Below are 16,592 nucleotides of genomic sequence, written 5' to 3'. Positions count from 1 at the left end.
TTAGAGAAAGTTTGGCCGCATTCGCTTGCCGTACTCCGATGACGTCAGCGACAGAAGTGACGCGCCCGGCTCCGTCATCAGCGCAGGCCGGCTAGTTGGCAGTGCTGGAGGCTGTGTGCCAGTAGTATGGTTAGTGGGAAAATAACAGCTGTGTGTCAGTGTGCTCAATGTTCAGCTCCGCTCGCTGCTCACACCCGTTCTTGGCTCTCGTAGGCCCGGCGGAGAGGCTGAAAAGCTGCGGGTTGTGATAGCGTTCCGTGGAGCCACGTACCGGGTCTGAACACCAGATGAGGTTATAGAGGTGTGGAGTTCGGGAGCCATGGAGGAGAAGTACAGCAGCAATGTGATGAGTAGCAGCAGGCTGGGGCCTGTAGGCGCCCCGGAGTCCAGGTACACAGCATACACGTGTTTATCAGAACGGACTGTAATGAAGGCTGGCAGCCCGGTTGGAGCATTAACGCTCTACTGAACTTCCGTCAGCAGTAATGCTAATTCACTTCCTGAATGTACTCATTTGGGAAGGACCCCCCAAATCAGCCCCCCCCCCGTTAAGCTATACACAGGTGTATAAAAAGCGGTAGATCTGGGGTTTCATCCCCCCATGTAGTTGATTTATCAGACATGTCGTATGAGCCAAACTATGTTTCTTCTCTTGCAGGTTGACGAGATACATTCTACTTCTCTGCTTCACCAAGTTCCTAAAAGCTATAGGGATCTTTGAGTCGTACGACCTCCTAAAAGTCGTTCACATTGTACAGTTCATTTTTATATTAAAACTCGGGTGAGTATGTTAAAGAGCCGCCGTTTAATTGTGTTTCATATTGATTGCGTTTGCTGTCGTCTGAAATCCGGACCTTTGAGTGCCAGAGAGGTGGTGAAAGTCAGGGAAAGTTGAGACTTTTCACCTTTTTTGAGATTATAACAACAATAAAAAGACTGTGAATAAATCAGTCGGTTTACTAAGTAAACTTTTTGTCTCTTCAACCCTTCTGAGCGCTCTGATCTCTAATCAGTCTTATGTGTCGAGACGTTCTTTGTATTTTGGGTACTGTCCTAAATTCGTAAACGGGTATGTCATCTGTGACATCCATTCTTTTCTTAGTTAAATATAAGGGTGTATTCACTAAATGCATTGTCTGTATAGTTGTGGTTTAACTCGCTTTGCTATTCATTCTGAAGGGGCCACCCTAGTTTTCCATCCAGTGGGTCTTAGCTGGCCCTGTAAAATGCGTAGCTTAATATGTTAAGAGACTTTAAGAGCCTTCACTGAATACAATATACATTATACAGGGCCAGCCAAGCTCTTCCGGTGGCAGAAACTCACTGGGGGTTGGCTCTTCGTAATGTATAGTGAAGTTGTGGAGCTGTAACTTCCCTGTAAACTATCCCTTAATGGATAACCGATTGACATTTATAGTGTTAGTGGGCACTAGCTTACTAGAGAAGGGTCTTTGAATTTATTTTGCATAATTGACATTCCTCTTTGGAGCATCTCAGAATTGATCTTAATATAAACCTCGTGTTAAAATGAATATATTTAAGGATACAGACTATGTGAGCTCCATTCAATAACTGTATGTGATGGATTGAGCAATATGTATATTTTAATCTCTGCAGGTCTGCATTTTTTATGGTTTTGTTTCAAAAGCCGTTTTCCTCTGGAAAGGCCATTACAAGGCGCCAGGTAAGGAGATCTTTCACATTAATGCATACGCATGTCTTAAAAATCTTAATGTCTTAAGATCACTCACTGTGCATCTGCTTTATTTGCAGTGGATCAGTATTGTAAAACATGCCCTGGTTAGCTGCATTATCTCACTCCTCTGGTTCTTTGGCCTCACACTTTGTGGGCCTCTAAGGTAAAGTATCTTATTATTATTTTATGTCAACCTATTTTCGTTTTCTTAAATCATAGCAAAAGTTTGTTTAAAAAGCCCTTGGGTAAATATATCGATAGACTTATTTCTCCGTCCTCGCTATCCCCTAAGATGTAAATAGTAGGCTCTTCATAGCATCGGGTTCCGTGTGTGTAAGTTTTTCAAAAAGTTTCTATGCCATCTGCATTAGTGGTCTTAGGTAATTGGGGTGGGCTCGCTAAGAGATTAAAAGTTGTAACTTTATTCTATGTAGCCCCATATAAAACAGATAAGAAAGTAAAGAGAGAAAAACATAGTTTAGGCTCCACCTTTATTGAGTTAGAAAGTATTGTTCATGGTTATGCGAGCAGTAAAGCAACATTGTAAGCTTGCGAGCAGGGCTCTCTCCACCAAATGTATCGGTTTGTCTTAGTCTGTCAATTCTTGTCTTGTCATATCCCTTGAATTTATGTATTGTATTAAGCGCTGCGTAAACTGTTGGCGCTATATAAATAAAGGATAATAATAATAATAATAATAATAACATTGTTTGAAACATCAGTAGATCTTCTTGGTGGTCCCTGCACTGATTACTGGCATGTTTTGTTTTCAGGACCTGCTTGCTTTTTGAGCATAGTGATATTGTTATAGTTTCTTTGCTTACTGTCCTCTTCACCGGATCCGGCGGAGGACCCTCAAAGGTATGTCAGATTCCTATTGTTTATACATGTTAAAGGGGGCTTCATGTGAGTTCTAGCATTGTGATAGATGGATCGTTATGAGTGCAGATAACACTGTTATCTGCATGTGTAAAACTGGTACATGTAACAGGACAAAATGATCCACTTTTTATTCTGATTGAATCCCATTTAGTAGATGCTGTATTATATGCGATGTGTGATATACAGTTTTGTTCTCTAAATCTTTCTCATGCCTGTTCTCCAGACTCGAGGAGCAGCGTTTTTCATCATTGCCGTTATCTGTCTGTTGCTGTTTGATAATGATGATCTAATGGCCAAAATTGCTGAACACCGTATCTTTTAATTTTTTCTTCTCTAGCATGAATGTTGAAGATTGCTGGTTAACTAATGTGTAAATAGCAGAAGCGCTTAATTTTTAATTGAGTCTCTATTGACTTTTGTGCATCTTCTTAAACCTTTTGGGAAAGCGTATATATTCCATTTTTTTACTCATCAGTAGCTGAAGTAAAAAAATGGAATATTATATGGGGGTTTCAGATATATTTTACTATGTGAAAAGAAATGTGCTTTTACAACAGATCATGTGTACTGTTCCTTAACCATTTGCACCAGCCGAAGGACATCATGACAGTGCTTTAACCCACTTCTTATACACAGCCTTCTCACTCTTGGGAGTCGCGGACCACAAGGTAAGATCCTCTGTGAAGCATGCGGTAGTTGAATGGAAGCAGAATGTCTCAAGTGGGGCAAAACAAGGCTTAATTCCAGGGGGGCTCACTGTACATCCAAGACACCCATAGGCATACATATTATAGAAAAGTTTGACTGAGTATGGATAACATGAAACTCCCAACCATGCCTTTATTGGCTATTGAATACGGACGTGACAGACTTTGATTAAACCATTTATATACCATGATTAGTTCTCCCCATTGTGTTCCTTGCCTTACGCTGAATCTCTCAGCAGCATGAGAGAGAAGGGGATTTCATTAGCTTCGTACGTTTAGCCATGTGCCCCATGAACTCTTCATCACTGACGTAAAATAGTCATTCACAGAAAGCCGGGTATGTAACAGTCCCACGGAGTACATCTTCACTCATTTTCATGTACTTTAAATAAACACTATAGTTCATAGTTCTGTATGGGCCATTAGCAGACTGTAGCCTACACAACACACATTCTGGTGTGTTGGCAACACCTGCCCATACATATCTGTTATACCTACATTTTACTAACCTTGTGATATATATATAAATGATGAATACATCACTTATAAATGTGGAGCACATGCTATTAATGTGCTTTGCTTTTTTTTATTTATTTATTTATTTTTTATTTATTTTTTTTGCAATACCCCTCCCAAGCTGAACTGGACCTAGGCAGTTGCCTTGTGTATGTTTCACTCTGGCGGGGAACCTATTGTAATTAATTGTATTTATCTTATTACATATCTATATCTTTGTACTTGTCTGATCTAATGATCTTTTTTTTGTTTGTTTTTTATACTTTTTATTTTGTATTTACAATGTTACTTGTATGTTATAAAGTAGTATCTATTAATCATCTGTTTTCTTGTTGGTTTCAGGGAGGAGTACTGTTGCTTGTGTCGGCTTTATGTTTCAATGTTGGTTTTCATACAGCTTCCAGGAAGCTCTCTTTAGATATTGGTGGAGCCAAGCGACTTCAGGCTTTGTCTCACCTTGTCTCTGTCATAATACTGTGCCCGTGGGTCATCGTTCTTACTGCGACTACTGAGGTAATTGAAGTATCTGTGGTTTACTTTATAAACCTATTTAATTCATAGATTAAGTTAGCAATGGCCATATTGGGGAGATATTGGGGAAGTACTTATACAAAGATAGTATATACATGTTAAAAGGTAAAGTTTGTCTTATGGTACACGTGCCTGCAATCTGTTAAAAGTGAGATGCTTTTCCATTTGTTTAATTCTTGTATATTGTTTCATTTTACCTGGTGAAGAAATTAACAACCATAGAATGTAAAATGTTTCCTTTTTAAATCAATCTACCCCAAAATAGCTGGACAAGTTGTTTTATTTTTAAAACGAGATGAATTCCTAGGGGTCTTTATTGAATGCCACAAAAATGGGTTCCAGCTCTTTGTCAAAGCAAGTAACCCCCTGGCATCCAATGATATTAGGAACGGGCTGTTATATGTACAGTGCAGTTTTTGTTGACTTTTGTAATCCTATTCGATGTTGTGATATGTGCTTTATTTCAGAGTAAAGTAGAGTCCTGGTCGTCTCTGGTAATGCCTTTTATTACTGTTATATTCTTCGTCATGATCCTGGATTTCTACGTGGAATCTGTCTGCTCAGTAAAGATGGAGCCATCTATGCGTGCTCGGTATGGATCCTTCCTTATTTTCATTAGTGCTCTCCTGCTGGGAAACTTCTGGACCCATCCAATAACGGATCAGCTCCGAGCGATGAATAAGCCAGCGCACCAGCAGAGCACTGAACACGTGCTGTCGGGAGGCGTAGTCGTGAGCTCAGTTTTCTTCATATTTTGTGAGTATGTCATCTAGGTGGGTAGGTGATCACAAGATGAGAGCCGTGATGTTTGTGTGTGTGTGTGTCACATCTATGAAAGAAACATTATTAAAATGGTTTGTTCATGCACCTGCTACGTTTCTCACACAAAGTGCTGGTTTGTGCCGGTGGTACAGTAGTCTGCAAGATAGGTCTATATGCAATCAAGCTGGAAAGAATAGGTGTTTCCTCTTTGGGAAGGTAGAGGAGATCACTGGATTCCTGCTAACCTCATTAGGACATAAAATAACTGCCTCAGCTAGTGGGAAAATGTATGGCTATATGTGACCTATGTTGTATAAATCTGCTTCTAAATAAACTGTCCCTCTTGCAGCTGCAAACATCCTGTCATCATCTTCCAGGAAGGGTCAGAAAGGGACCTTGGTGGGTTACTCACCTGAAGGTACCCCGTTGTATAACTTCATGGGTGATGCCTTGCACAGCACCTCCCCATCTATGCCCAGGTTTATTAAGGATTCCCTGAAACAAATCCTTGCAGAATATGACTCTAGACAGATCTTCTACTTCTTGTGCCTAAATCTGGTAAGTGCTTTGTATTTCATTATTTCCATTGGTCTATTTGGGTAATGTGTGGGATATGCTGTTGGTGGAAATGGGTTATCAGACAGGTACAAACTAGAAATGAATAGTACATTTCTTCTGGGAATTATTATTTTAGAGTTGTTTTTTGTAGCATGAAAATTCCTGTAAGACTTTTTTTGCTGCCCTTTCAACAATTTGCTTTCCTGGACCAATGTTGGATGATGCGTGCATTTTTGGTATTAAAATACCGTGTACTGCTCCATCAACCCAGATAATCTTTTTAAACGCAAACTGAAGGGATGACTGGCAATGAGGCTTTCGAGTGAGCAAACAGTTCCACCCTTTAGGCGTTAACTGCAGTGTAACAATTTCAAAGGACGCTCGGCAATAGGATAAATCAAGCCTTGATTAAAAAAAAAAACCTGACATTTTTTAATGTTATAGAAATAATTCTAAAATTACATCCTCTCTTTAGGCCTTCACGTTTGTAGAAATTTTCTATGGAGTGTGGACAAATAGTCTCGGTTTATTGTCCGACGGCTTCCACATGTTGTTTGACTGTTCAGCGCTGGTGATGGGACTTATTGCTGCACTAATGACTCGATGGAAGGCGACACGCGTATTCTCTTATGGGTAAATCCGTTTATTTTATTACTAGCAAGAAGCACACTTCTGTTTTAGTTTTGTCAGTCTGTGGTTACATTTTTTGTGTACGCAAGATAAATAATACAGGGAGATCTTTTAAATAATCTTTACAATGCCTTTAGATGTAACCAGTGAGAGACAACATACCTGTATAATTTCTATGTAATTTAAAAAGGAGCAGAGGATAAATCCATTCATTTACCAACGCCAGTATGATGAAATATATTTCCTGAAAAGAAATGTTGTGGCTCATTTAAATCGAGCCCTGTTTCAAGACAGAGAGTCTCCTGCCGTGGAAATAAATAAACCTTTTTTTTTATCTCTCCTGGGTCGGGGCTGGTGAGTTACTACTGATGCATGGTTAACTATTCGAATCTCCCTATATTGTGTATAATGCAGGACTAAGCTCGGTATTTTTGCAGAACAAGGTCTAAATATTTGTTCTTAACAGAAGTCATGCTCAGTGCAGGGAATTGGGCAAAGTGAGTACTGAAGGTGTTATAAGGATAAAGTCTGAAACTTGGCAAACTAATCTCTTTTCAATTATTCTTTGTTACCTAGGTATGGCCGAGTCGAAATTCTTTCTGGATTTATCAATGGACTTTTTTTGATGGTGATCTCTTTTTTTGTGTTCATTGAAGCTGTGGCCAGAATATTTGACCCTCCAGATATCAATACAGATATGTTAACAGTAAGTGCATAAGGCCAACATTATGATACATGGTTCTAGAAACAACTAGGGCTGAAACAACTAATCGATAATTAAAATCGTTGACAACTATTTTCATTATCGATTAGTCGAATCGATTTTTATCGATTTATAAAAAGGGGTTTTTTTCAGAGCAAATGCTCTGAAAAACTCCTCTTTATATAATCCGACCTCAAACAGAGATCAGATTATAACACTAGAATCCAGATCCCCCGCAACGCTGCAGGGTACCAGGATTCCCCTCACTGTCGGCCGGTGGGTGTCCGTGCGATACGCACAAACAACTTCCGTCTCTCCCCTCCACTTCCATACACCCCTCTGCCTCTCTCCCGACTCCCTGGTGTTTTGTGAACCTCCGTTGCTGACAGGCACTTTCACTGCAGCTTCATAGAAGCCTCAGCGTAAGTGAAGGTGAGCATATATTGGGGCAGAGTGGCAAGCTGGGGGTCAGATGTGCATAACTGGGGGCAGTTTGGTAAATAAAAGAGAATATAAACAAGGCTTTTTTCTCATAGTTTTTATTAAATATGAAAAATAGTTAACATATGAATTAATATTTACTAATTTTGTATTAAAACCTAGTTTGAGAAACACCGTGTTTGGGTTCTTGTAGCTTTTATTATTATGTCAGTAAAATAAGAAGGTGAATAGAGAAAGGCCATTGCAATTAAGAGATGAAAGTGTAAATTGTATGTTTTATTACATTGTTTTAAATTTAAAAAAATTGCATTTTTTTTTATCCGTTTAATTGATTAATTGAAAAAATTATCGGCCAACTAATCGATTATTAAAATAATCGTTAGTTGCAGCCCTAGAAACAACCCCTTTGTTAAAAGAAGATTACGTGTGGGTTTATTTTCTGACATATTGGAGTACAAGCATATTCTGTAGCAATTTACAATAACATGAACATGCATAGGACATACTGGTACAGAGAATATGGTCCAGGCTTTGTAAGCTTACAATCTATTAGGAATGAGACGGGGGTGAGTGACTGCTTGGATGATAATTTGATTGCAGTTAAGTATTTGAGTCTGTAGTCTGCATAATGGTTGCCAGCAGTCAGCTCTGCTTCTGTTTTGAAACTGTGGATTTTAATGATGCTCACCCAGCCAAGGCACACAGGTGCTAGTATCTGAAGATCTATCTGTTGGCAACCCCAGCTCTAAGCTATAAACATGAGAATACTTCTTATTCCAGCTATAAATGTGTTCCATCAACCTCTTTGGGTTTTAACAGTTTAAATAATACATATACTGTACATTGTGTTTTTTATTCAACATGTAGCTGGAATAATGCTTCTATCAATATAAAGCTGTTCTTTTGCCTTCCTCTTTATAGCCAGTTTCAGTTGGAGGACTTCTAGTGAACCTGGTTGGAATTTGTGCCTTTAGCCATGCCCACTCTCATGGGGCTTCCCGAGGAGGCTGTCCATCTCATGAACACGGACATTCTCATCATGGACATGGACATGGCCATGGCCACTCACACAGTGACCATGGACACACGCACAACCATAACCATGGACACTCTCATGGGTCTTCAGGAGGAGGCATGAATGCCAATATGAGAGGCAAGTTCAGTTCCACCTAAGCTTTACTGTGATAATACATAAGGATCCTAAACCTATCACACTATTTAAGGACTGAATCTTGCATTCAGTTCGGAGTGTAATGGAAAGAGTTTGGCAAATAGTTATGAAAAATAAAAATATGGCAGCACTGATCATTTTTGACCATGATACAATATTCATTGGGAGTCAATGAAACAATTATTTTTACATTTCTTATCTTTTGTGAATGTTTTTATTTAATTTACAGTACAGACTGTGCAGTCATATAAGAAGTACAATAGCTTATGATTCTGTTAAAAGCAAAAGTGCAATAAGCAGAAGGATAGTTTAAATATAACCCCGTGAGCCCACCTACATACATGAAATGGGTAAACTAAGATCTGACCTCCATTGGGCCCTCCTGACATGAACAGAACAAATAAATTCTAGTGATCCAACCCAAATGGGAAAAGGGCTCCGTACTACCTAGAACAGTTTCTTTAAGAGAACTTTGCAGAACTGGACTCCTACGCTTACCACTATCCTCTCCCTTTTCCTATGTTATATTTTGCTGTCTTGTAACAGAACAGTGTTATCAAAAGGGGATGACATGAAATGTATGGCAACTTTTATCATATACCATGTATTCAGATGTCCCCTCAACATTTGGCACCTTGTGATTCTTATTACACCTGCATGACTCCTTACCTGTGAAATGCAAATAAACCTGAGCGTATGCACACTTGTGACATGATCACCACGAGAATAAAGCTCACAATAGTAGAAACTATCGCATCAAGAATGTGACTGCTGTTTTAATTATATCCAAGTTTTCTGAGCTACTGCAAAATTAATTGTAATCTTATTGAGCGCCACAGTAGATGGAAATTTTTTTTTTTTCCATTTTATTTTGTCAATTACAGTAAAATGTTTTATTTTGCTGTAGGTGTCTTCTTACACGTGCTGGCAGACACACTTGGGAGTGTGGGAGTCATTGTATCCACTATACTGATTAAACAGTTTGGATGGCTGATCGCTGACCCTCTGTGTTCGCTTTTCATTGCCACCCTAATATTTGGCAGCGTTATTCCTCTTCTCAAGGATTCGTGTGAAGTGATTCTCCTCAGGATACCTCCAGAGATCGAGAAAGGGATAAGCATTGCTCTTGAAAAGGTTGGAATTAACTGTATGGTGAAATTGACTAGGCTTATGTTTGGAAGATAGATCCCGTATGCACACTTACTTTGGCAAAGGGTATTTCAGGGAGACAGTACCCTCTAATGTTACATTTCTTTAACACAACAATATTGTTAGCATAAACTCAAATAATCCAGAAGAATTTAGTAGAAACAAATCCTACAGGAATGGCATCACTGAGAAAGAACTGCTGTAATTATTCTGAGAGATGACCCTTATGGTTGCTGCGTCATCCCACTGGAATGTTCAGATAAACTATTATACAGGAGGTGGTTTTGTTGGGAGAATGTGGTTCCTTTTAAAAAGTGCTAAATAATATGGGCATGCAGATAAAAAATAGCAAAATTGAATTATTTTTGACTGAGTATTTCAGGAGTGGGATTTTGGGAAAATATTTTCCTGCCATACAGTGGCAGTACGACTGGGGTAGTGTTCTCTCCTCCTTAAAAGAATAGAAAGGGTTAAGTCACGGATGACTCCTCCTACTTACCCCTAAAACCCGGCTTCCCCTATACAACACCAGTTTTCTTCTTGTCCCGTACAGGGGACGGACTTGATGCTGTGCTGGGGAATTTTCCCCCGAAGATCAGAAGGCTGGTGAGGCACACGGGTTGTTGCCTGGGGGTTTGCAGCCTCCGATTGCTCCCCGGGTGGTAAGCAGAGCGAGGTCCCCTCCGTAACGATGAACTTTACGGAGGGTTGTATCGGAGTTCCTTTTCTTCGAAACGCGGTCTGGCAGAGGAGCATGCGCAGTAGGTGGAACGCACGCCCGGGTGGCGTTGCCTTCCACTGAAGATCCGATCGCGCTACTGAGCATGCGCGAATCGGATTTTCTGGAGGGCGCCAAATTCAAACCTATAAAGGTTGTTTTTCGTTCCTGTCTGCATGGGCATTTCTCAGCACAGGATACCGTGTCACCAGCCCCCCCACACGGTTCTGAGGATTTGGAGGTAAGATTATTTTAACTTTTCCTTCAATATTCTCTTCCTCCAGAAGATAGATATAGATATATAGATAAAAAAAAAAAAATTATATCTTTTGTTTTTTTATTTACGCTTGTATTTTGTCTTTAACCAGATGTCTAGTCCGGTTGCTCCTGGAGATAAAGACAAGAAATCTGCTCCCATTCCTAGAAAGTCCACTTTTAAATCAAAGCATGTGCTTGCTCTGAGTGTGCTGCTACTCTGCCGGATGGAAGCAGAAAAAAGATGTGTAATGCCTGCTCGGCAAAGCAACTCACTAAAGACAAACAAAAGGGCTTGCAATCCTTCCTGGGATGGTTTCAGGAAAACCTAGCACAGACCTTTGAGGTGTTCCAGGTCTCTGCGGCTCAAGCTCAGTAGAAGGTTCCGGGTAAATCTGCCCGTAAACGCCGGAGATCCCGGTCTTCAGATCAGATCTCTCATCAGGGGAAATTTTGCAATATTCTGACTCCTCTACCTCGTTCAGTTCTGAGGACGAAGCGGTTTTTCCTCCCCAGGAGCTTTGCAGATTCACTAAGGAGGTGACTCGCATGTTATCAGACAAAGAGGTAGATAAAATCAAGGGTTTTCCTATACTTCCCAAGTTGATGCAGCTAATGGCAAGAGAATGGAAATACCCAGGGAAGAGGGCTTCTCTCCAGGCATTTTAAGCATCTATTCCGGCTTCAAAGTGAAGAGCATTGGGATGAACCTCCCAAGGTGGATGTCCACATAGCCCAGCTGTCGAAAAAGACGACCATTCCCATTGGAGGTGTCTCAGGTCTGAAGGACTCTACGGATAGAAGAGTGTAGACTTCTTGCCGGCGCATATTTCAGGCAGCAGGTGCGCAATGCAGAGCGGCAGTGGCCAGTACAGCAGTGTCTAGAGCACAGAGTTGTTGGATGCAGGCCCTGGAGGACTGTTTTCCGGATGAACAAGATTCCGAAATCTCCAGACTACTAAAAGATTTGCGATTATCCAACAGTTTTCTTACAGATTCCTTTCAAGAGTTGGTGAAGATATCCACCAAGAATGTGGGGTTATCGTCTGTGGCTTGTAGAGCCTTATGGTTGAGATCGTGGACGGCGGATTCAGCCTCCAAAGCATCTCTATGTGACTTACCTTTTAAGGGGAGTAAATTGTTCGGAGCACCATTGGAAGATTTGATTAAACAAATGTCGGAGACCAAGAGGGCTCTTCCTCAGGATAGACGTCCTAGATGGAACAGGAGATATCCGTACAAGACAACCAGGCCTTTCCAGACGTCTTCCAAATCGCAGAATTTTTGGAATTTCTATGGAGACGGTAAGTTCGAGGACCGCCCCAAAAAAAACAAGAGAAAAGAAAGTTCTGACAAAGTGAGAGGAAGGCTGCAGCAGTTCAAGCATATTTGGGAACAGACTACACACAACAGTTGGATATGGAAAATCGTTTCAGAGGGGTACAGGATCGGTTTCTTCTCCCTTCCCAGAAGTCAGTTCCTGATCTCTTCATATCCTTACTCTGTGAAAAATTTAGTTCTACATTCGGTGAGCCTCTCTCTCCTATCAAAAGGGGTTATAGAGAGAGTTCCGATTTCTCAAAGCTTCCAAGGAGTCTATTCCAGACTGTTTCTAGTCCCAAAGCCGGATGGATCCTTTCGACCCGGTTTGGATCGAAGAGTCAACAGCTGCATCCAGTATCGCCACTTTCGTATGGAGATCATTTCTTCAGTCACCCACCTTCTTCAGAAGGGAGACGTCATGGCAACTTTGGACCTGAAGGACGCTTACCTTCACGTCCCAATTGCGGAGATTTCCAGAAAGTTTATCAGGTTTGCAATCCGTATAAAGGAAAAATTCATCATTTCCAGTTCAAGGCCCTTCCGTTCGGTCTGTCGTCGGCCCCAAGAATCTTCACAAAGATTTTGTGTCCCTTGATGGCTTCTCTAAGAGGAAAAGGGTTTTCCATCGTTCCTTACCTGGACGACTGGCTCATCAAGGCCGAATCTTCATGGGAGCTCCGGGCGGATCTAGTCACAACAATGAGATTGCTGGAAGCGCACGGCTGGATTATCAACCACAGCAAATCCAACCTCATACCTTCCACCGGGATCCAATTCTTAGGCCTAGAGGTGGATTCGATTTCCCAACATATATTTCTACCTTCCGAAAAGATCAGGAATATCATGAAAAAGGTCAGATCGCTTCAATTACGTCCGACTTGCTCTATCAGGAAGGCCATGAACGTCTTGGGTCTACTGACATCCTCCATCCCAGCAGTCAGGTGGGCAAGATCTCAACTTCGTCCCCTTCAGTGGGATATTCTTCGGGGTTGGTCCAGGCGAGAGGACGACCTAGACCGGGACATAACTATCTCAAGTCAGGTCTTATCCCATCTGTCCTGGTGGAGGACCTCTTCTCATCTTTCAGAAGGCCTTTCTTTTCCTCCTCGCAATTGGATGACTCTTACCACGGATGCTTCCGGTATCGGTTGGGGCGCCCATTTAAGTTATCGCTTCAGGCAAGGCATCTGGTCTCCGGAAGATTCGCTTCGTTCGTCCAACTACCGGGAACTAAAAGCACTAGTCAGGCCTTCAGGCCCCAATTGGAAGGTCGTTCCGTGAAGATTCAGTCAGACAACGCTACAACAGTCGCGTATGTAAACAAACAAGGGGGTACACGAGTGAGGAGCCTGCAAGTTCTTTGTTGGACCATAATGAGTTGGGCCCAGCTTCTTCTGGAAGACTTATCGGCTACCCACATAAGAGGCTGCGACAATGGTATTGCAGGCTAAGATAGTCTCAAGCAGAGTGGTCCTTGATCGAAAGAACCTCCCTGGTGTCAAGATTTGGCCTTCCGGATTTAGATTTGATGGCCTCAAGGCGAAACAGGAAGGTACCTATGTTTGCCTTAATCAACAGGCAGGTTTCGCCCGACTTCCTGGACGGTCTGTCCGTCAGGTGGAACTTCCATCTGGGATACGTGTTTCCGCCTGTCGCATTAATTCCCCGTGTCCTCCAGAAGATTCGTTCGGACAGGGCTCGGGTATTAGCCGTTATCCCATACGGGCCGAACCGCAGTTGGTTCTCCCTCCTCAGTCAACTGAGTCTAATGTATTGGGAACTACCTCCATCAGATCAATTGTTGGACGGCGGCAGTCTTCCTCCAGATCATCTCCAGATGTTCAAGTGGACGGCATGGCTACTGCAAGGATGTTTCTTCGTGATCGGTCAGGGGCTCTACTTCAAGAATTTATTTTCGGGTCTGGAAGAAGTTCCTGCTCTGGTGTCTGGTGTCCCGATGTTCCGGTTTTTCCTCCTTCCATCAGCTCCATTTTGATGTTTTTAAAAGATGGTTTTTCTATGGCTCTAAGTCATTTTTTTTTCTTGAAGACCTGGCTTCTCATGTACTGGTTAGACGGTTTTTTAAGGCCATTACTATTCAACGTCCTCCGAGAAAAACTCACTTCCCGTCCTGGGATCTTACCGTAGTTCTTAACGCTCTATGCTCTGCTCCGTTTGAACCTCTGGAAGAAGTGTCGTTTAAATTCCTCTCGTTAAAGACTGTGTTCTTAGTGGCGATTACATCCGCCAAACGTGTAGGTGAAATCCAAGCCCTCTCCTCCTCGGACTAGTTTACCACCTTCCATCAGGATAAGGTTGTTCTGCACCTGCAGCCCTCCTTTCTTCGAAGGTTTTGTCAAAGTCCACTATTAATCAGCCCTTGGTGCTTCCATCATTTTTTCCATCTCCTTCCTCTCCAGATGAAGCTAAGTGGCACATGTTGGATGTTAAGAGAGCCCTGGAGTTGTATATTGCTAGGACTTCCTCCATCCGTTCCACCGACCAGCTTTTCGTTTCTTGGTCTGGTCGTTCGGCAGGTAAGGCTGCCATTAAGTCTACCTTGTCAAGATGGATCACAGAAATGATTCATATGGGCTACCATGTCTCTGACCTACCTTTTGTTATTTTCGATCACGGCCCACTCAACCAGGGCCATGTCTGCTTCTTGGGCTGAGAAGGCTTCCGCTTCACCAGAGGATATTTGCAGAGCAGCTACGTGGTCGTCTTTCAATATATTCGATCGTCACTACCGGCTAGACGCCTTCTCATCCTCGGCAGCGGATTTTGGGCGTAAGGTGCTCCAAGCTGTTGTTTCCTAAGGAATTTTTGTCCCTCCCCTTTTTTACGGGATCTTGTTACATCCCAGTCGTACTGCCACTCTATGGCAGGAAAAATGGAAATTTTTTTACTCACCGTAAATTCCTTTTTCCTTAATACAGTGGCAGTACGGATTTCCCTCCCTTTGTTTCTAATAAATTATTTCTGCAAGCAGTTTTGTGTTCTTGTTACTTACTGGTGGTGTTCAGGGGAAGCCGGGTTTTATGGGTAAGTAGGAGGAGTCATCCGTGACTTAACCCTTTCTATTCTTTTAAGCATCTTGTCCACAGGACAGAACACTACCCCAGTCGTACTGCCACTGTATTAAGGAAAAAGGAATTTACGGTGAGTAAAAAAAATTTCCATTTTCTCCCTTGGCTCACTTACTGTGAAACCCAGCCCTCTGAGCCTGCTGACACTGCAGGTTTTAAGGACAACACACAGGTTAATTGATTACAGGATTCCCACATTTTCTGCCAGGTTTTCAGACTTGGGGACTGCGTTGGACACCCCAGAATCCACGGTCTCTGAATGAATTCCCAATCATTCATGCTACTTCTCCACCAAGCATGAAAAGTTGCTTTTATGAGATATGAAAAACAAGTCATTCTAATGTGAGACTATAGTGACAGCACCCTGAACAAAAGGCCGTTTATTGAAATGTGTATTTTGACTTCCAGATTTCTAATATCGATGGCGTGATTTCCTACCGGGATCCACATTTTTGGCGCCATTCTGCCTCTGTTGTTGCAGGAACAATACATATGCAGGTGATGTCAGAGGTAGTGGAACAAAGGATTATACAGCAGGTACGGTAGTATCCGGCAGTTTTTTGCTGCGACTTTATTTCCCGGTTCAATAAGCTTTGCCATAAGAGAATTTAAGAGGTTTATTTACTGTGCCAAATTTCTAGAACTTGTGGAGTCTTTAATGTTGATTACTTTTTTCTTTATTATTATTAGGTGACATCGGTACTTAAGGATGCGGGCGTCAGTAACCTCACTGTCCAAGTGGAGAAAGAAGCTTATTTTCAGCATATGTCTGGTCTAAGTACAGGCTTTCAGGATGTCCTAGACATGACAATGCAGATGGACTCCTCCAAATATTATAAGGATGGGACCTACATCATGTGAATGAAGACTAGCATTTCCTCAGTATTCTTTGCTGTCAAGGGGCAAAAAAGACTTGGATATAAATGTATAGAAATGATATATGTTCTAAACCTGGATTTTATAAAACATGTTTCGTCTGTCAAGACTGGATCAGAATGTTCTTATAATTCGATTATAAAACTCAATCTATTCTTCGCTCATTTCTTATGTAATGGGGGGCCTGTATCCGAAGCAGATGTTGTATAATCATGTTAATTCTAGGTATGGATAATCTGTAAAACGGCACCTTTATCAATTCCTGAACTGTTTTGTATGATTATAACAGCCAAGGGACCTGTTTTTCAACAGAAAAGAGGAAAAAAAAACAGTTGAAAAAATATTTTAAATAAATTGCATTGTTTTAAGGGGTTTTTACTTTTATAAAATACTTTTTCCTGTGTGCCTTTGGGGAAGGGTTTGTGGTTTAATCACCCAACTGGCTATTGTCTAACTTGTTGTTTTATGACATGCTGGTTTCTCAGGATCTGATAACAAAATTACGTTTCTGTGCATTTGTGGAGAGTAGCGTTTCTTTAATCGAGAGGATTCTGTGGTTTTTCCACTAAAACTCTAATAGATGAC

General features: G+C 41.5%; 1 protein-coding gene across 1 annotated transcript; it reads left to right on the top strand.

Annotated features, from left to right (window-relative positions):
* Positions 1-319: 319 nt before the first annotated feature.
* Positions 320-15,992, top strand: LOC149285500 (proton-coupled zinc antiporter SLC30A5). Its single transcript, XM_089495242.1, has 16 exons — positions 320-390; positions 659-781; positions 1,618-1,684; positions 1,774-1,859; positions 2,470-2,557; positions 2,802-2,889; positions 3,170-3,246; positions 4,144-4,314; positions 4,800-5,088; positions 5,444-5,652; positions 6,128-6,285; positions 6,859-6,988; positions 8,348-8,579; positions 9,505-9,731; positions 15,540-15,668; positions 15,822-15,992. Exons 1-16 carry the CDS (start codon positions 320-322, stop codon positions 15,990-15,992), a joined length of 2,316 nt encoding a protein of 771 aa, XP_089351368.1.
* The last annotated feature ends 600 nt before the right edge of the window (positions 15,993-16,592 follow it).

Source organism: Sceloporus occidentalis, unplaced genomic scaffold, assembly GCF_023333645.1.
Source record: "Sceloporus occidentalis isolate IW3139 unplaced genomic scaffold, rSceOcc1.0.p SCAF_78, whole genome shotgun sequence".
NCBI lineage: Eukaryota > Metazoa > Chordata > Lepidosauria > Squamata > Phrynosomatidae > Sceloporus > Sceloporus occidentalis.
Note: the sequence above shows the minus strand (reverse complement) of the source record. Positions and strands in the feature narration are given on the sequence as shown.